General features: G+C 39.3%; 1 protein-coding gene across 1 annotated transcript; it reads right to left on the bottom strand.

Annotated features, from left to right (window-relative positions):
• Nucleotides 1–16,276, bottom strand: LOC144957784 (uncharacterized). The gene is made up of 6 exons (XM_078889202.1): nt 16,131–16,276; nt 11,620–11,722; nt 10,553–10,743; nt 8,982–9,221; nt 7,793–7,860; nt 1–579 (listed from the first exon to the last, which is right to left on the bottom strand). The coding sequence occupies exons 2-6, from the start codon at nt 11,720–11,722 to the stop codon at nt 321–323; spliced, it is 861 nt and encodes a 286-aa protein (XP_078745328.1). The 5' UTR covers nt 16,131–16,276; the 3' UTR covers nt 1–320.
• Nucleotides 16,277–22,319: the final 6,043 nt, after the last annotated feature.

The raw sequence follows: 22,319 nt of genomic DNA, 5'->3' as shown, positions 1-22,319 counted from the left end.
TACTTATTTATGCTTATTTATGGCCGAAACACATGTTTCTGTGAATTCCACGTCGTCAGTCGGCAGATTTCCAAATGGAATACAATCATACTACGGACATAAAATGCCGACAGATGTCGGGGATGGAGACCACAGAAACATGTGTTTCGGCCATAAATAAGTGAGTGACTCCATTTATATTTTATATTAGCTCTAACCAACGGATTTAAGCACTCTCATACCTACGAGTACCCACCAACACAACACTCATAAATATGTAGGCAATTATCAATGCTTGTTCCATTCACAGATTAAGTAACATTCATCATAAATATTTTTCATCAGAGTTTCGAGCAGGGCGTGGATTTAAACTTAATAGTGGATGTATAGACCAGTTTATCCCCGCAATGAATGGCAAAGTGCAGGATTTGAGGTGAAAGGTCATCCTCCCAAACAGAGGTCACCAGTTTATCCCCCATGACTGTTTCATTACGGTAGGCTGTGGTCATCTTCAGTATAGGATACATGCAAATGTCTTGAGTCAACCTCTTGAAAGAGTTCTCCCCCCTCGAAGCACTGGCAGCTGCATCCATACAGTACCTGCGAGTGGGAAAAAATAAATAAATAAAAAATAAAAAATAAAAAAAAAAATTAAAAAAAAAAAAAAAAAAAAAAAAATAATAATAATATAATAATAATAATAATAATAATAATAATAATAATAATAATAATAATAATAATAATGATAATAATGATAATAATAATAATAATAATAATAATAATAATAATGAATAATAAATAATAATAATAATAATAATATAATAATAATAATAATAATAATAATAATAATGATAATAATGATAATAATAATAATAATAATAATAATGATAATAATAATAATAATGATAATAATAATAATAATAATAATAATAATAATAATAATAATGATAATAATGATATAATAATAATAATAATATATAATAATAATAATAATAATAATAATAATAATAATAATAATAATAATAATAATAATAATAATAATAATAATAATAATAATAATAATAATAATAAATGAAAAATTATTTTATCAAACCCGCCTACTTGAAAATGTCAAAATCAGTAACCAACACAAAATCCATCAGTAATAAATGGTAAAACTTTCAGTAATACTAAACAAAGGTGACTCATACGATGTCGGCCAATGACCCAGCTGTGTTATGCCGATGATCTTTTTACTGTTGTTGCCGACGACCAGGATTAAAAGTTAGCGATTTAGTCACCCACCTAGTATGGGCATGGAACTGAGATGTGACCTTCGTTAAAGAAATTAAAAAGTCGTCGTTCACAGCCATTCTGCCCATGAAGCCGGAGTTTATCCCTGTTTCCATAGCATGAAACCGACAAAAGCAATTGCTTGCTATTCTTTGGGTAGGACGCTCGTCTATCGCAAAGTACTTTCCGTCAAATATAACAGACTCGGCTACCCATTCACTGCTGGGTGGACAGGAGGGGTCAGATAAAATCTCGACTGCATCCGGAATCGATCTTGGTCTCTTTGTGTGTGAAGTGAGTGCTCTACCAACTGAACTATCAGGACCCCCTAACCTTTATAACTTTAAGGGAAATTTAATTGTTTTTTTTATTGTCTTAACACTGCGGAAACTTAGGAGAAAACAAAAATGAATTTATCTCTAACACTGGGACCAAATGATTTATCTCTAACACTGGGACCAAATGATTTATCTCTAACACTGGGACCAAATGATTTATCTCTAACACTGGGACCAAATGATTTATCTCTAACACTGGAACCAAATGATTTATCTCTAACACTGGGACCAAATGATTTATCTCTAACACTGGGACCAAATGATTTATCTCTAACACTGGGACCAAATGATTTATCTCTAACACTGGGACCAAATGATTTATCTCTAACACTGGGACCAAATGATTTATCTCTAACACTGCGACCAAATGATTTATCTCTAACACTGCGACCAAATGATTTATCTCTAACACTGCGACCAAATGATTTATCTCTAACACTGGGACCAAATGATTTATCTCTAACACTGGGACCAAATGATTTATCTCTAACACTGGGACCAAATGATTTATCTCTAACACTGGGACCAAATGATTTATCTCTAACACTGGGACCAAATGATTTATCTCTAACACTGGGACCAAATGATTTATCTCTAACACTGGGACCAAATGATTTATCTCTAACACTGGGACCAAATGATTTATCTCTAACACTGGGACCAAATGATTTATCTCTAACACTGGGACCAAATGATTTATCTCTAATACAACTCTGGGACCAAATGATTTATCTCTAACACTGGGACCAAATGATTTATCTCTAACACTGGGACCAAATGATTTATCTCTAACACTGGGACCAAATGATTTATCTCTAACACTGGGACCAAATGATTTATCTCTAACACTGGGACCAAATGATTTATCTCTAACACTGGGACCAAATGATTTATCTCTAACACTGGGACCAAATGATTTATCTCTAACACTGGGACCAAATGATTTATCTCTAACACTGGGACCAAATGATTTATCTCTAACACTGCGGACCAAATGATTTATCTCTAACACTGCGACCAAATGATTTATCTCTAACACTGCGACCAAATGATTTATCTCTAACACTGCGACCAAATGATTTATCTCTAACACTGCGACCAAATGATTTATCTCTAACACTGCGACCAAATGATTTATCTCTAACACTGGGACCAAATGATTTATCTCTAACACTGTGACCAAATGATTTATACTCCTAACACTGGGACCAAATGATTTATCTCTAACACTGAGACCAAATGATTTATCTCTAACACTGGGACCAAATGATTTATCTCTAACACTGGGACCAAATGATTTATCTCTAACACTGCGACCAAATGATTTATCTCTAACACTGGGACCAAATGATTTATCTCTAACACTGGGACCAAATGATTTATCTCTAACACTGGGACCAAATGATTTATCTCTAACACTGGGACCAAATGATTTATCTCTAACACTGAGACCAAATGATGTATCTCTAACACTGAGACCAAATGATTTATCTCTAACACTGGGACCAAATGATTTATCTCTAACACTGGGACCAAATGATTTATCTCTAACACTGGGACCAAATGATTTATCTCTAACACTGGGACCAAATGATTTATCTCTAACACTGGACCAAATGATTTATCTCTAACACTGCGACCAAATGATTTATCTCTAACACTGCGACCAAATGATTTATCTCTAACACTGCGACCAAATGATTTATCTCTAACACTGCGACCAAATGATTTATCTCTAACACTGCGACCAAATGATTTATCTCTAACACTGGGACCAAATGATTTATCTCTAACACTGTGACCAAATGATTTATCTCTAACACTGGGACCAAATGATTTATCTCTAACACTGAGACCAAATGATTTATCCTAACACTGGGACCAAATGATTTATCTCTAACACTGGGACCAAATGATTTATCTCTAACACTGCGACCAAATGATTTATCTCTAACACTGGGACCAAATGATTTATCTCTAACACTGGGACCAAATGATTTATCTCTAACACTGGGACCAAATGATTTATCTCTAACACTGGGACCAAATGATTTATCTCTAACACTGGACCAAATGATGTATCTCTAACACTGAGACCAAATGATTTATCTCTAACACTGGGACCAAATGATTTATCTCTAACACTGGACCAAATGATTTATCTCTAACACTGGGACCAAATGATTTATCTCTAACACTGGGACCAAATGATTTATCTCTAACACTGGGACCAAATGATTTATCTCTAACACTGGGACCAAATGATTTATCTCTAACACTGGGACCAAATGATTTTATCTCAAACACTGGGACCAAATGATTTATCTCTAACACTGGACCAAATGATTTATCTCTAACACTGGGACCAAATGATTTATCTCTAACACTGGGACCAAATGATTTATCTCTAACACTGGGACCAAATGATTTATCTCTAACACTGGGACCAAATGATTTATCTCTAACACTGGGACCAAATGATTTATCTCTAACACTGGGACCAAATGATTTATCTCTAACACTGGGACCAAATGATTTATCTCTAACACTGGGACCAAATGATTTATCTCTAACACTGGGACCAAATGATTTATCTCTAACACTGCGACCAAATGATTTATCTCTAACACTGTGACCAAATGATTTATCTCTAACACTGCGACCAAATGATTTATCTCTAACACTGCGACCAAATGATTTATCTCTAACACTGCGACCAAATGACTGTGAAATCAAAATCCGTCATATTCCTTCCATTTCTATAAATATCCCAGAATTCCTGAAACAATTCCAGATGGTCCATACAAGAAGCCAGGTATGATTTATTGTTCAGTCAAGGTGGTTGTGCGGCTATGTGGTCTAGTGGTATGACACTCGCTTTCGGATCGGAAGGTCCTGGGTTCGAGTCTCGATCAGCGCATAGTTGAGTCCTTGGAAAAGACTCTTTACTCACAAATCTCTCACCGTACTCAGGTGTAAAATGAGTAACTGGAATCAACAGCGTTGTCTCTGAAAAAAATTATAATATCGCCTGACAGGCATTATGTCTCGTTCTACATGTTACGTGTTGCTGTTGGTCAGGACCCTTTGTAAAGCGCTTTGAGCACATTTAGTAAATATTGTGCTATATAAAAGCTCTAGTTTTTTTAAGGTCGTTTAACCCTGTCCTTGGCAACAATAGGAAGGCTAGATAGCTTAGTTTGTAGAACACTCGCTTCCGAAGAAAAGGGACCAAGATCGATCGTGGGTGTAGCCGAGATTTTTTTCTGACCCTCCCTGTCCACCTAGCAGTGAATGGGTAGCTGGTTCTGTTAGATCTGTCGGAGAGTACTTTGCGATAGACTAACTAGTGTCTTATCAAAATGATAGCAAGCAATTGTCCTTATTGCTTTTAAATGTAAAGAAATCATTTTTAGCATTGGCTAGGTATGACATTTCGGGAGGAAAACATGAAAATGATCGTCTGGAAAGGGTTAATATGCGAATGTGAAGTACACAGACAACAAGGTAAAAATAGAAAGATCCCGAATAAAAAAATGTTTCACACTATATAAAAGCTCACCTTTTTTTTTTTATTCATAAGACCAAGTAGCCGCAATTGAAGAAATGACCCATCATGCCTACCTGACATAACTGGACGTATATAATTGAAGAATGAACAATCCCATCAAGCCTACCTGACATGACATAACTGGACGTATATAATTGAAGAAATGAACAATCCCATCATGCCTACCTGACATGACATAACTGGACGTATATAATTGAAGAATGAACAATCCCATCATGCCTACATGAAATGACATAACTGGACGCATATAATTGAAGAAATGAACAATCCCATCATGCCTACCTGACATGACATAACTGGACGTATATAATTGAAGAATGAACAATCCCATCATGCCTACCTGACATAACATAACTGGACGCATATAATTGAAGAAATGAACAATCCCATCATGCCTACCTGACATGACATAACTGGACGTATATAATTGAACAAATGAACAATCCCATCATGCCTACCTTACATGACATAACTGGATGCATATAATTGAAGAATGAACAATCCCATCATGCCTACCTGACATGACATAACTGGACGCATATAATTGAAGAAATGAACAATCCCATCATGCCTACCTGACATGACATAACTGGACGCATATAATTGAACAAATCAACAATCCCATCATGCCTACCTGACATGACATAACTGGACGTATATAATTGAACAAATCAACAATCCCATCATGCCTACCTGACATGACTGGACACATATAATTGAACAAATCAACAATCCCATCATGCCTACCTGACATGACATAACTGGACGTATATAATTGAACAAATGAACAATCCCATCATGCCTACCTGACATGACATAACTGGACGTATATAATTGAACAAATCAACAATCCCATCATGCCTACCTGACATGACATAACTGGACGTATATAATTGAACAAATCAACAATCCCATCATGCCTACCTGACATGACTGGACACATATAATTGAACAAATCAACAATCCCATCATGCCGACTTGACATGACATAACTGGACGTATATAATTGAACAAATGAACAATCCCATCATGCCTACCTGACATGACATAACTGGATGCATATAATTGAAGAAATGAACAATCCCATCATGCCTACCTGACATGACATAACTGGACGTATATAATTGAACAAATCAACAATCCCATCATGCCTACCTGACATGACATAACTGGACGCATATAAATGAAGAAATGAACAATCCCATCATGCCTACCTGACATGACATAACTGGACGTATATAATTGAAGAAATGAACAATCCCATCATGCCTACCTGACATGACATAACTGGACGCATATAAATGAAGAAATGAACAATCCCATCATGCCTACCTGACATTACATAACTGGACGTATATAATTGAAGAATCAACAATCCCATCATGCCTACCTGACATAACTGGACACATATAATTGAACAAATGAACAATCCCATCATGCCTACCTGACATGACATAACTGGACGTATATAATTGAACAAATCAACAATCCCATCATGCCTACCTGGCATGACATAACTGGACGTATATAATTGAACAAATCAACAGTCCCATCATGCCTACCTGACATGACATAACTGGACGTATATAATTGAACAAATCAACAATCCCATCATACCTACCTGACATGACATAACTGGACGCATATAATTGAAGAATCAACAATCCCATCATGCCTACCTGACATGACATAACTGGACGCATATAAATGAAGAATGAACAATCCCATCATGCCTACCTGACATGACATAACTGGACGCATATAAATGAAGAATGAACAATCCCATCATGCCTACCTGACATGACATAACTGGACGCATATAAATGAACAAATCAACAATCCCATCATGCCTACCTGACATGACATAACTGGACGTATATAATTGAACAAATCAACAATCCCATCATGCCTACCTGACATGACTGGACGTTTATAATTGAAGAATCAACAATCCCATCATGCCTATGTGACATAACTGGACGCATATAATTGAACAAATCAACAATCCCATCATGCCTACCTGACATGACATAACTGGACGTATATAATTGAACAAATGAACAATCCCATCATGCCTACCTGACATGACATAACTGGACGTATATAATTGAAGAATGAACAATCCCATCATGCCTACCTGACATGACATAACTGGACGTATATAATTGAACAAATCAATAATCCCATCATGCCTACATGACATGACTGGACGCATATAATTGAAGAATCAACAATCCCATCATGCCTACCTGACATGACATGACTGGACGCATATAATTGAAGAAATCAACAATCCCATCATGCCTACCTGACATGACTGGACGCATATAATTGAACAAATCAACAATCCCATCATGCCTACCTGACATGACTGGACACATATAATTGAACAAATCAACAATCCCATCATGCCTACCTGACATGACTGGACGCATATAATTGAACAAATCAACAATCCCATCATGCCTACCTGACATGACTGGACACATATAATTGAACAAATCAACAATCCCATCATGCCTACCTGACATAACTGGACACATATAATTGAAGAAATGAACAATCCCATCATGCCTACCTGACATAACTGGACGCATATAAATGAACAAATGAACAATCCCATCATGCCTACCTGACATAACTGGCTTGGTTGGTGTGTCCATTGTGGTCAATGTCACTGGCTGTTACCAAAGTCTTAAACTGGAAAACAGGGAAAATATCAAAATTTAACGATTAAAACTTCTGGGTAAAAAAAAAACAAAACAAAAAAAAAAACACATAACAGATGTTAAACACAGAAAGAAAAAAAACCCCAAAAAACAACAATACATTAATGTTGTTAAACGGTCCCTTTATAATAATATACAATAGACAAAATAGCCTTATACCTATCATAAGAAAATAGCACTCATTCCAGGTCCCGCAGTCACGAGTTAGTGCTCATCTCACCTCGGTTTTTCCAAGCACTATTATTATTTATACATATATATAATAATAGCAATAATAATGATAATGATAATAATTATTATTATTATTATTATTACTATTAGTATTTAATAATAATAATAATAAAAATAATAAAAATAATAATAATAATAATAATAATAATAATAATAATAATAATAATAATAATAATAATAATAATAAGAATAATAATAAGAATAAGAATAATAAAAATAATAATAATGATAATAATAATGATGATGAGGATGATGATGATGATGATGATGATGATGATGATGACAACAATAATAACATCAATAACAAAGGAAACTGCTGTACACCATTAAGTCTCCAAAATAATAAATTGGGGCATATATTTAACACATTTAAGGTTTACATGGTGCAACTATTTCTTTCCTTTTTCAAAACCAAGCCCAAAATCTGGCCAGTATTTGAAAATATCCACATAAAGGAAGGAGTAACTTAGGGGCAGCGTGGCTCAGTGATACGGTCTTTGCTTCGTACCCTAAAGGTACCGAGGTCGATAACCCGCCGTTGCGCTGTGTGGCCTTGAGCAAGTCACCTAGCTCAGCTCAACTTGCGGCACTGCACTGCAGCTGACGTCTGGGTTAATCCAGTCTTCCCTTGGAATAGACCCTAGAGAGAAATTTCCCCTATGGGATGAATGAATGAAGGGAATTTTATTATTTATTTATTTTTATCGTTGTCAAAGGTGGGGGGGGGGGGGCGAGGGGGGGGGGGGGGGGGGCGAGGGGGGGAGGGAGGGGGAACGAGGATGCCCTTACTTCATAAGCATTTTTTGCCCTTACTTCATAAGCATTTTTTGCCCTTACTTCATAAGCATTTTTTGCCCTTACTTCATAAGCATTTTTTGGAACAGAGTAGTCGGAGAAGTCAATCCGGACTCTTTCAAACGTGTCCTTTCCGCGATATTTCTTCCTAAACCAGTAAGGCAGTTCTTGAGATCGGTTTGTCGTCTGGTCCACATACACGAGCTTTCCGTAATACGTCGCCACCTCCTTGTTGTCCAGACTATTGATGAGGAGTGCTCGGAGAGTCAGGGAGCTTTGTCCGACTGAGATCAGATTGATTTCAATCTGAGAAAAGTAGCAGTAGTATAATAGTTGATTATTTCAATAATGGTGGGTCCCAATAGGCCAGTTGATAAATCACTCGCTCTGCAAGCAAAGGGACTGAGATCTATCCTGGTCCCCAGATTTTATCCCGAACCCCCCCCCCCCCCGTCCACCAGGCAGTCATTGGCAAGCTGGGTCTGTTAGACCTGGTGGAAAGCACTTTGTGATAGACTAGCATCCTATCCTCCTACAGATAGCAATCAATTGATATTGTCCGTTTCGTGCTATAGTAGGGAGAAACTCTCGACTCCTTGGGCCTGATGGCTCTGGAAACCACTCAGTTCAATAATAAATACCACAAAGAAAGAAAAAAACGGCGCTGATGGTGGCCAAAAGTGAAAAGGGGAGAAAATTTTGAACGATTGACTCTTAAGCCCCATTTTCACTCCACTAACCCCAACTTTTAGAGAGCAATGGAGACAATAAACCGTCATTAATACTCTCACTAACTTCTGACAAATTGGGAAATTGCACCGATTTGTCCATTTACATATTAAGTCTTCCACTGCCAGTACATTTGGCATCAATAATTATTATTTATCTTGAATTGAGTAACACCGTGGAAAAGTGTTGATAGATGTACACGTTATTTTCATTTACTTTTTATAAAACATTCACGGATGCCCTTTGCTAAAATATAAAAAAAGCTTGAAAATTTTTCTCGTAAAGAGATATAGATAGAACAAAATTAATGTCATTCAGCTCCTAGTTACTGTTTTTAGCCAGACATTTTTATGAGTAGTTCTCACTAAATATATCAATCAGACAGTCATGGTTACATACAGTTTTGTGGGTTGTACGTTATATCCGATTGGCAGAATGTTGTGAGTAAATTACCTAAGCGCTCAGTATCAATATTTGAAAATATTTCTCTTCATCAAATGGTATAACTCTCAAATCATTAAAAAAAAAGGATACATATCTATCTAGCATCTCCATAACGGTTGCCTTTAACTCACTCAATCCTAGAGATTTTTGCTACTTTTCAAAATTGGAAAAATGAAAAACATTAGCTTTGATACTACGTCTAAAATTTGTCTCAGAAAAATTTAATCAATAGGCATGGGGTAAAAGTAACCCGGGTAAACTACGGATATAGTCGGTGTTAGGGTTGAGTGAGTTAAACAACCAATACTTCCATATTTTAACAAAATCAACTCACCAATAACGAACAAGATCAGCTGGAAAATTTCAAAATATCCATTTTTCTGGAAAATAGGGCATACCTGAACAGTATTTACACTTACCTATTTTTAACGTTAAAAATTATTGGATAAACACGAGACACTAACCCTGTATGGAAAGTAGTGGTATTTGCGCGTCACTTCCCACAAACACGAGTCAAAGTAGTAGTCACCACCGAGTACGTAAAATCTGTTATTCTCCGAGGTCAAATCATTTGAGTAGAGAAAGTTACCCTGGTAGAACGGCACGGTCCTTCCTGCCTCAAACATCCGGCAGATTTTCCAGGGACTCACACCACCTAAAATTTGAAAGAAAAAAAAAATGAGTTAACTGTCTATTAATCTTATATTCTTTCATTACACATATTGTTTTTTTTAAATATATGTATTTTAAGGAAAAACCTCTGTTTGTTGAGGGTTGGCAACAAAAAATTCCAAAAAAATTCCAAAAAAGTTCTGTTTAGTATTTTGTTCTTTAAAGCTGTTAAATCCATGTTTGTTTATCGCTTGTTACAGTCCACAGTTTCTAGCAGTTTGATCTTAATATTATAGATTTAGTATGCGATGTCGAATGTGCTTAGTGAGAAAGTGTACTTTAATCAAATTGTCCTTTTCATACAAAATGGGATTTTATACAAAAATTAAAGATTTGCAAGAAAAAAAAAATAGCAGGAACTAACTTTTTTAGGGCTTCGTACATGATAGAAATAGAGGATAATTCAAATGATACATAAATACATGTTAATTTATTATGATTATACATGTTTTTCAACATCGGATTAAATTCAAATGTCTTACATCAGTTTTATTATTTTTTATTTAGCATCTAAATAGCGCAATATCCACAGAACATGCTCAAAGTCAAAGAGCTTTAAATGGTCTCTAGCCGCTTAACATGTAGGATGAGTCATGAATCCTATTAGGCAAAGATTACATTTTTTTTTCCGACAGAGTCAAGGCTGTGAACGACCATGTACTAATTTTACACCTGAATAGGGTTACAGAATGTGAGTAAAGCGCCTTTTCCAAGGACTCAACTATGCACTGCTCAGAGCAGGAATCGAACCCACAACCTTCCAATTCGAAGGCGAGTGGCATACCACAAGATCACATAGTATAGCTGCAAAATATTTGGATGATATTGAAATGTATGTATTTTCAAGGAAAACAATTACCTGCTCGGTCGTAATCATCGTATGAAATCCCAGGAAAGTGGCTTATTGCCATGGCTTGGTCATTGTCAATGTTGAGGACATACTCCCTAACCAGAGTGGCCATCTATCAAGTCAAAATCATGAGAAAAAGACAAAGGAAAAATGCAAGTTGGATTTTTATGAAGTATGAAATTAACTCTCATCTTCTTCAAACTCCCTCTGCAATTATATAAATTTGAAAAAAAAATTAAAAATATAAAATTCCCTTTTTATTCATCCAAGAAGGGACATTTGTCTTTAGGGTCAATTCCAAGGGAAGACTGGAACAACCCGTGTGTCAGATACAATGCAAATTGAGCTAGGCGAGGTGACTTGTGCAGACGTATTCAAACTCAGTACCTTTTGGGTACGAAGCAAAGACTATACCGTTGAGTCATGTTGCCCCATATACCATCCATTATATAATATTTCGTCAACATAATCGATAACACTTCTGCTTACTTTTCAGTATGACGTTGATAATAATTATGACAATACTGAACATGATATCAACATGTGTCAACAACAACGTCGATCCACAACAACAGCGACAATAACAATGAAATAACAACGATAACAAACAACACAGAAAATACAACAAAAATGATAAAACCACAACAATGACAAACAACAACACACGAGTCTAAATTTCTACCATTCTTTTTTTTTTTCGCAGTGGTCGAGTTCACGGTGCCCTGAATGGCCAAATGGATCAAAATTTTATTATTAATTTATATTTTTTTAAAATTTATCTTTTAATTTCAATTCTATTAATAATAACAATTGCTTTCTTAGTCTAGGTGATCATTTTGTTTTCAAGGGATAATGTATAAAGTTTATGACCTTGTGAGTTTCTATTTGGCCACTTTTGAAGTCAAAATTGGCCACAAAGAAATCTGACCATCTGATCGGCTACATTCACCTGAATGTAGGTACAAGGGCTGCCAGATAGCCACGTGCATGTACATAAATTTTTTTCATAGTATGGTTGACTTTTTGTATACAACCACCGATAAGTTTTTCAAAGGGGTCAGAATGTTAGGGTTGTTTGGCCACGTGAGGTTCTAACTGGCCACTTTTGAACATTTCTCAAGTTTTGGTGCGAGGGGTCTTTTTCTATTATTAGTGTTAGTTATAGATTGTAGTAAAGTATTCCTTTAACTGACCCTATAAGTAAAAAAAAAAATCAAACCTATTGCCTATAACTATAACTAACCCTAATAGAAGAAACAAAAACTACAGGACCTTTACTATAACCTATAACAAACACTAATAGAAAAAGACCCCTCGGAACTCAAGCTAACCCTTATAGAAAAAAAACCCCTAAGACTGCTATGCACTACCTTTCAATACTTCAATGAAAAAGTAGAAAACAGTAAGGGCTGTTCCCTGATGCTGACCTTTTTTTATCAATTGTATCACCCCTCCTGGGGCACCCTATCCTCTACCCACGCCACGCTAACATTTCAATCATACTGCAACCACCATTGAGTACAGACGATACAAGTTATTTTTCATTATATTTTATTTGTTTTCCACGTTTATTTGTGTACTGTTGTGCTGACGAAGCGTTTGTACCCGAAACGTCCATTGTCTGTTTTGTTCCTATACGAAGCCTTTCCATTTTCAGTCTTTCGTTAATACTTCAATGAAAATGGCATTGGACAACCAAAACAACTGTCATATTGATAAATTTTTAACTTTTCCCAATCAATCAAGGTCTGTGCCTACAGCTTTTAAAATGCTACCAAAATATTAACGACATGGACTGGAATAAATAAACATCTGAAAAGGATCCACGCTTAAAATAACAATATAAAGTGAAGCTACGTCGAGGAGCATACGGAAGGTCTTCCACCACTTCGGTTAGTGAATGTAAACAAAGTGAAAATAGGAATGCATGACTTTGGTGAAATAAGAGAAAATTATGTTAATAACAATTTGGATAAACGAATTGCTTGAAAAGATTGCAACTGAAACTTGAAAAAGAACAATAATTCCACAGAAAACCTTTCAATCAAATAGATATATAGATAATAAATGCCATTATCATTCATTATAAAAAAAGCAATCCTGAATACTGAATATCGTGAAGCTAGCCGGCTAGCCTGTCCTTCTCATAGGGCAGGCTTCATTTGGAGCGCCCTGACTATGTTGATGTCTAGTCTGTTTTGTTTTGTTTTGTTTTTTGGGGTTTTTATTTTTTTTGCTTTTTGTGTTGTTTTTTTTTTTGTTTTTATTTACAGTGGAACCTCCCGATAACGACATGCCACGGGACCGAGTTTTTATGTCGTTATCCGGAGGTGTCGTTATTTAGAGGTTTCCAAGATGGCGGACAAAGTGGGCGTGGTAAGGCCAGCGAGACCAGTTTTTATTAACATTGACAAAACAAACAAAACATTGTAGTGTATTCCTCTTAGAGGGTTCTTGTGCGTGCGTCTGGATGAGACTTTTAGGTGATCTGAACTGAGTACACTGATAGTGTGCTCCTGGAATCTACATCTGTTCCCTATTTACACCATTCCCCTTTGTCTTACTTTTTCTTATGTCATTTCAATTGTAAATCTAGAATGTTTTTTACTATCCAATTTTCTTCCTTTTTACTGGCGCTGATATGACATAGATGTGTCACAGATGCTGTAAAACACTTTAAAACAAACAAAATTCCTCCTCCTCCTCCCACAAAAACACTACTACTACTACTACGGCTACTACTACTATACTACTACTATTATTATTATTCTTATTATTCTTACTACTACTACTTCTACTACTACTACTACTACTACTTCTACTTCTATCATCACATAATATCACATTTTCCAAGATTTTGTGTTTACTTGCTTACACTTACATTTATACCTTGGTTTTTATTAATGCATATCAGCCAAGATTCGTCAAAAAAAGCTGCGTTCTCATTGGTTCAAGCAGGAATCGTTTTTATAAACTTTGGAGTACTCATACTCGGTATTTTTAGTATCAGATATCTACGAAAACTGCCGAAAATCGCCAAAATGATGTCGTTATTCGGAGGTTTTATAAAAAAGTGCGTCGTTATTTGGATGTTTTTTTTACTGATCTTAAATAGAAAAAAAATCGGGACCACGGGTCAATGTCGTTATCAGGAGGTTGTCGTTATTCGGAGGTGTCGTAATCGGGAGGTTCCACTGTAATGAATAATTATAATTAGGCCTGCTCTATTGCTCCGAACGGTCAGGAAAATAAACTTGAAAACTCTATTTCTCCGAATGGTCGGCTAGACTCCAGTAGCTGATGGGTTACGGACACGATGTCGATTCAAAAGTCAAAGCTCAAACAGAGTGGACAGGGAATTTTTACGAATCATCAAGCTAGCATTTTTTAGGCACATTGTTGAATAAGAGAGATTTTATCAAATAGTTGTTCCATCGCGAATACTCCAGGGCGCGTTCACTTTTGCACTTCGCACTGCACTATCAAAGAGAGAACAGAAGTAAACCTAAATAACAAAGCAAAAGTCTCAGGGCGGGAAGAGAGGTTGAACGACAGGATAGCACAAACTCAAGATAGAAGTTTTAACAGACAGTTGGGAATAAAAGACAGAGCGCCCAAGCACTGGCAAAAGAAAACAACCCTCTTCTCTGTCTCAAAAGTGCCGGTATTAGTTTTTTCTTGATGACTGGGCATTCAGCGAGGTGGTGCTTGATCTTAAATAGCATTGTTAATCTTGCTGATTTTCTGCAGTGTTCTAATTTCGGCCACTGTAGTTTTTCTAGCATGTCTGATACACTTGAGGTGTCTTCTTTGCACTGATTCCATTTTTGAGACGTATTTTTGGGTGTGGGGATCCCAAACAGTGGAAGTGGAAGCATATTCCAGAACAGGTCTTACAAATGTTTTGTATGCCTTTTCCTTGATTTTCGAGGAGCTAATTTTTAGGTTACGCCTTAAAAATCCCAGTGTTTTGTTTGCTTTACTTGTGATCTTGTTAATATGCTCACTCCATTTTCATGCTAACACTAACTCTAACACCAAGATATTTTGCAACATTCATTTTCTCCAATGTATGTCCATGTAAGTGGTATTCAGTTATCTTGGGTGTTTTTGATCTTGTTATGGGCATTGATTCCCATTTCGCTGGGTGGAACTTCATATCCCAGCTTTCTTCCCATATCTATTTCTAGATAGTTGACGCAGATCCGCTTGCAGTTTGTCATTGTCCATTGTCAGTGCTGTAGACTGCAGTATCGTCACTCACTTCGACTTCGTTATAATTTTACAAAAGTTTTGAAGAGAATCAAAAAGTTGCAAAGACAGCTTAAACATGCAAGTTTGTTTACATACAAATACAAGTAGGTTTTTTTTTTTTAAAGATCTCTTATTAATGTGAAGGCAGTCTAATTCTAATTTGACCGAGCTGAGGCTGAACAGCCCACTTCTTCGTTCCAACTTCGTAAACAATTTTTTTTTTTTTTTTAACCCAAAGAATGAGTTGTCATCTCAACTAAACCTACCCTCTTTATTTGAAGGAATGCAAGACCTAACCAATAGTCTGCGGTTGAATTTTTCCTACAAAGTAATGATTACAGGGCTAAGGCTAAGGGACCTCACTTTTTTTGCTCGATTCGGTTTGATAAGAATATGATCGTTGGCCTTTCGACTTTCGATTTTAGAGGTCAGAGGTCACAAAGTTCAAAAGAGTTCCTCAAAAAAAGAAAAGGAACTGTGTCTTCAGTCCACTAGTGGACTGAAAGCACAGCTGTGTATTCAGTCCACCAGAAATAAAAATATTTTAAAAGGACCGTCTATATACTTACACTTACCTTCTGTTCTAGATATCATTCTGTCATGGATTACTCGGAGCATGACTTTGCTTGGATGGCTTATCAAGCTTATTGTTCTGTAATTCTTGCATTGTTTTAAGTTCCATTGGGAGGGGTATGACGATGGATTGTGTCCATTCTTTGGGAATGGTATGACGATGGATTGTGTCCATTCTTTGGGAGGGGTATGACGATGGATTGTGTCCATTCTTTGGGAGGGGTATGACGATGGATTGTGTCCATTCTTTGGGAGGGGTATGACGATGGATTGTGTCCATTCTTTCTGATGTTATACCTTTTGGCATTTCTATTTCTATTGCTCTATTTTAATTCGTGCTTCCTCACAAAGTAGCATACAATTTCCTGTCCATCACTGTTGTTGTATCTTAACAATGCCACTTCTACATTATCTTATTCGTCTGTAGTGTTTCATTCGTCCTGTTTTGTTGAAAGAGGGGTAACTCGAAACGTCCATTTTATCTGTTTTCGTATACCAAACCGAAGCTTACATTCAATTTCACATTGTTATTTATTTCATTTCTGAATATGAAAAAGCAAGAACAATTAAAAAAATAATTCCCTGCGATGAAACCACGTACAGAATGCATGCAACATAAACTTTTTCGGCAATTTGATAACGTATGTATATAAATAAAATTTAAGAAGTGTCACACTTTTTGACACAGCAGTAACGTGTCTTAAACCTATTCGCTAACTTGTGGGATCAATTATCTCTATCGTTATTTATTTCGGTAATTCTCAATGAAAAATTTTGTCCTTAAGCAAGAACAGTAACACACCACTTGCTTGAATGTCAACCCTTGAAGACCTGAGATGCACATTCCTCCCACCAAATCCAAGCATCAGTAACACACTTTATAGTCATCTGGAACAACTACAAAAGACGTCTACGTCATGACACAAGACCGAAGGGCTAGAGCTCAGGTGGTCGCTGGTTCGGATAAGTAAGTAAGTCCTTAAGCAAGTCCTTCTGAGCCACTTGGGCTCATTGTAAGACAAATTAAGTCCTTTGGAGCCTTGTAGCCAATGGTGCTGGAGTTATACCGATTTTAATAGTGTGAAGGGGACAATTAACGTATTTGTTTGAAAACCTTTGCACAGACAATAGCCTATCTCAGATTACTATACCAGCTTGACAGGTATCCTTTTAAACCTGAATGGAGTGAGTGATTGGAGTAAATTTTCGTGCTCTAGGAAAGTACAAAAATTGCTTCGGTCGGAATCGAACACAGAACCACTAAGTTCAGAGTACAACGCGCTAACCACTCGGCCATCCTGCCTCCTAGACCTCGAACTTATCCATGTCTCTGTAGCGCTGAGCAGACAGATAACAGTTTAAAATTTAAAAAAATAAAATTCCCTTTATTCATTAAAATTTTCTCGAGGGTCTATTCCAAGGGAAGACTGGAAGAACCCAGGTGTCAGCCACAGTGCAGCGCCGCAAATGGCGAGGTGACTTGCTTAAGGCCACACTGCGATGTGATCGCACCTGGTACCTTTCGGGTACGAAGCAAAGACCGTACCGCCAAGCCATGCAGACCCTCTATTATCCTCATGAAATGACGCCAGTCTGTCGAAGATTGCTTTCATCAGCGAACTGGTACTCATTTGCACCTGGGTAAAGTGAGGTGATTCCAAGAAAAACATTTTAGGATAAGATCGGAGATCACCATAGTCTATGGATTTGACCCTTGAGCAATCTTAGGGTCATTAAAGTTAAAGGATGAACCCAATATTGTTTTCTCTATTGATTTAATGACTCAAGTTTTAAGTCTAGGCATACCCAAGACCTCCCATTCCAGAACAAATAAAGACAACAGTGTTATGATAAGAAGGAGAGCATGTCAATTTAATAAAAAAAATTAGTGGTGTGTCATTTTCTAGCCTTAGTATTAGTGGTAACAACAACCACAACAAGAACAATAACAACAACAACAACAACAACAACCACAACCACAACCACAACAACAACAACAACAACAACAACAACAACAACAATAACAACAAAAACAACAACAACAAGAACAATAACAACAACAACAATAACAACAACAATAACAACAACAACAACAATAAGAACAACAACAATAAGAACAACAACAATAACAACAACAACAAGAACAACAAGAACAATAACAACAACAACAACAACAACAACAACAACAACAACAACAACAACAACAACAACAACAACAACATAGATTTCAATTTCAATCAATTTGTGAACTTGATTTAGCTACAGTGCAACCCCGATGTAACGACATCCGTTATAGCGACATTCCCTGTATAACGACATGGTACTCAGGTCCCATTTTATTTTACTATATATCATTAGTAATAAAAACCCCTCTATAGCGACGTACATTTCAGCAAAACCCCTGTATAACGACATTTCTGGTCCGACAAACCTTGAAGGTGTTTGTCTACCATGAAATTGTTCGTAACTATTACAAGTGGTATCTTCCATTCTATGTATGTTGTCTACTCGTAATAAGCCCAGAGCTAGTTCTTATTGTAGCCAATGAAAACGCTTCTTTTTCAGCCAATCAATAGTCACATTTGTACAAAACCGCAGCCAATCAGAAGGCTCGCCTTTCACACAATGAATGCCTGTGACGTCAAAACTGGACTGTTTATAAATCCTTTGTCCACTCTCCATTCATTGCCGGTCCCAAGCCCGGATAAACTACAGAGGGAAAATGAAAAAGTATACATTCACTACACAAGACCCAAAACACCTCCTGATATACACACATAGGAAACCTCTCTGTAACGACATCCCTCTATAACGACACGTTTTCCCAGTCCCGACGATGTCGTTATATCGAGGTTGCACTGTATTTTTGATAAAACAAGTTTCTTCTCTATTACATCTTATATTATCTATAATCGAAATGTTTAAATTAAATATGCATAACTTTAATGACATATAAGATAATTGTATCAGATGAGATGTTTTATTGGAAATACTTCTTTCAGTCTATTACAATGGCAGTGTGAAATCATTAAAATTAGTGCAGGAAAAATAATCTAATCCTCTCCGTCTATCGTGAGAGATCAAAAGACCCCACCCAATATAGACATGCAGCATCTCATGCACAAATCAACTGATAGAAGAAAAAAAAAAACAACACCATTGGATGTAATCATACAAGATAGAGAAAGAGAATCAAAGGTACAGGAAGCAGTGATAACTAATGTGAACATTTTCGTGGTTGTTTTTTTTCTTGTATTTTAAGGGATCTTTCGGTGCCGTTGCGAAAGGTTGTAATTTTTTATTTTTTTTCAGATATCAATCGACATACCACGCACTGGGGAAGAAGGAGGGGGGAGGAGGAGGGGGGAGGAGGAGGGGGGGAGGAGGAGGGGGGAAGGAGGAGGGGGGAGGGGGGAGGAGAGAGGAGGGGAGGAGGAGGGGAGGGGAGGGGAGGGGGAGGAGGAGGGGGAGGGGAAGGAGGAGAGGGGAGGAGGGAGGGGAGGGGAGGGGAGGGGGAGGAGGAGGGGAAGGAGGAGGGGGGAGGGGGGGAGGAGGAGAGGGAGGGGGAGGAGGAGGGGAAGGAGGAGGGGGGAGGGGGGAGGAGAGGGGGGAAGGAGGAGGGGGGAGGAGGAGGGGGAGGGGAGGAGAGGGGGGAAGGAGGAGGGGGGAGAGGAGGGGGAGGATGAGGGGAGGAGGAGAGGAGGGGGAGGAGGAGGGGGAGGGGGAGGAGGAGGGGGAGGGGAGGGGAGGGAGGAGGGGGGGGGAGGGGAGGGGAGGGGAGGGGGGAGGAGGAGGGGAGGAGGGGAGGGAGGAGGAGGAGAGGGGAGGGGGGGGGAGGAGGGAGGGGAGAGGAGGGGGAGGGGGAGGAGGGGAAGGAGGGAGGGAGGAGGGGGGAGGAGGAGGGGGGAGGAGGAGGAGGAGGAGGAGGGGGAGGAGGGGGGAGAGGGGGGGGGGAGGGGAGGGGGAGGAGGAGAGGGGGAGGAGGAGGGGAAGGAGGAGGGGGGAGGAGGAGGAGGAGGAGGGGGAGGAGGAGGGGAAGGAGGAGGGGGGAGGAGGAGGAGGAGGGGGAGGAGGAGGGGGAGGAGGAGGGGGGGAGGGGGAGGGGAAGGAGGAGGGGGGAGGAGGGGGGAGGGGAAGGGGAAGGAGGAGGGGGGGAGGAGGGGGGAGGGGGAAGGGGAAGGAGGAGGGGGGAGGGGGAGGGGAAGGAGGAGGGGGGAGGGGAAGGAGGGAGGGGAGGAGGAGGGGGGAGGAGGGGGAGGAGGAGGGGGGAGAGGAGGGGGAGGAGGAGGGGGAGAGGAGGGGGGAGGAGGAGGGGAGGGGGAGGAGGAGGGGAAGGAGGAGGGGGAAGGGGGAGGAGGAGGGGGAGGGGAAGGAGGAGGGGGAGGGGGAGGGGAAGGAAGAGGGGGAGGGGGAGGGGAAGGAGGAGGGGGGAGGGGGGGAGGAGGAGGGAGGGGGGGAGGAGGAGGGGAAGGGGAAGGGGGAGGGGGAGGGGAAGGAGGAGGGGGGAGGGGGAGGGGAAGGAGGAGGGGGAGGAGGAGGGGGGGAGGAGGAGGGGGGAGGGGAAGGAGGAGGGGGGAGAGGAGGGGGGAGGAGGAGAGGGGGAGGAGGAGGGGGGAGGAGGAGGGGGAGGGGAAGGGGGAGGGGAAGGAGGAGGGGGGAGAGGAAGGAGGAGGGGGGAGGGGGAGGAGGAGGGGAGGGGGAAGGAGGAGGGGGAGGGGGAGGGGGAGGGGAAGGAGGAGGGGAAGGAGGAGGGGGAGGGGGATGAGGAGGGGGGAGGGGAGGGGGAGGGGGAGGAGGAGGGGGAGGAGGAGGAGGGGGAGGAGGGAGAGGGGGGAGGGGGAGGAGGGGGGAGGGGAAGGGGAAGGAGGAGGGGGGAGGGGGAGGGCAAGGAGGAGGGGGAGGGGAAGGAGGAGGGGGGAGGGGGAGGAGGAGGGGGGAGGAGGAGGGGGGAGGGGGAGGGGCTTGCCAAAAGGGTGAATGTGAAAAAAATGGAATGTTTTGATCAATTCAAGTTTTGATATTGAGTTAAGATCGGAAAGGAAATACAACACATTGGTAATTTTATGACACACCTGAGATGGTCTTATGAGTAAGTCAAGGCACTGGCCGTTGAACAACTCAAGTTTAAATGCTGCTTTAGGAATTTTCATTCCTTTCCCTTGTGCAAGATTTTCAACCCTTATTTGCACACTTAAATGGAACGTTTGACTAGAGTGCAACATGCATCGGTCAAACTACACGGGACAGATGGAAAAGTTCATTGAAACCATGTTTGGACGAATACATGAACACGCCTGTAAGACAAAAGACACAAACTTTGATGTCGCCTACTGGACATAATATGTATATCATCTCAATGTTTGTGCCTTTTTGTTGGCAAAATAGTGAATACCATTCACTGCTGATTTCCTCGCATAGACAAACAACCCAAACACCACCATGTCATACATGACACACTGGATAACATGAGAGGGGAAAGTGGTGTTGCTTGACACTGGAAACAATCGGCCCTACAGATCTTGTTTGTTTGTTTTTAGGTGTTTAACGACGCTTTCGACACTATTTAGGTCATTTAAGCGCCCGTTTGTCTTTAATCAATTTTTATCGGCCTTGAGGGGCCATAGCTGCTCAAAACGTGTACTGTTGTAATAAAATCTTTATAAAATCATAATAGGAAAATAGTTACATGTTTATTATGTAAAAATATTTATTTACAACTTCTGCAGGAGTTCCCATTCCTGCAGATACTTTAAAATTGTAAGCGGATCGACCGACTGGAACAGAGACTTCAAGTCCCTGTTTTCATAATGTTGTGACCTTATCTGTTCTAATTTGTACGTCTCGACTCCAGGATCGTTCCCATTCCTTTCAGACGTATGGGG

This window comes from Berghia stephanieae, chromosome 12, assembly GCF_034508935.2.
Source record: "Berghia stephanieae isolate SIO BIC M18660-M18661 chromosome 12, UCSD_Bste_1.3, whole genome shotgun sequence".
Classification (NCBI taxonomy): domain Eukaryota; kingdom Metazoa; phylum Mollusca; class Gastropoda; order Nudibranchia; family Aeolidiidae; genus Berghia; species Berghia stephanieae.
Note: the sequence above shows the minus strand (reverse complement) of the source record. Positions and strands in the feature narration are given on the sequence as shown.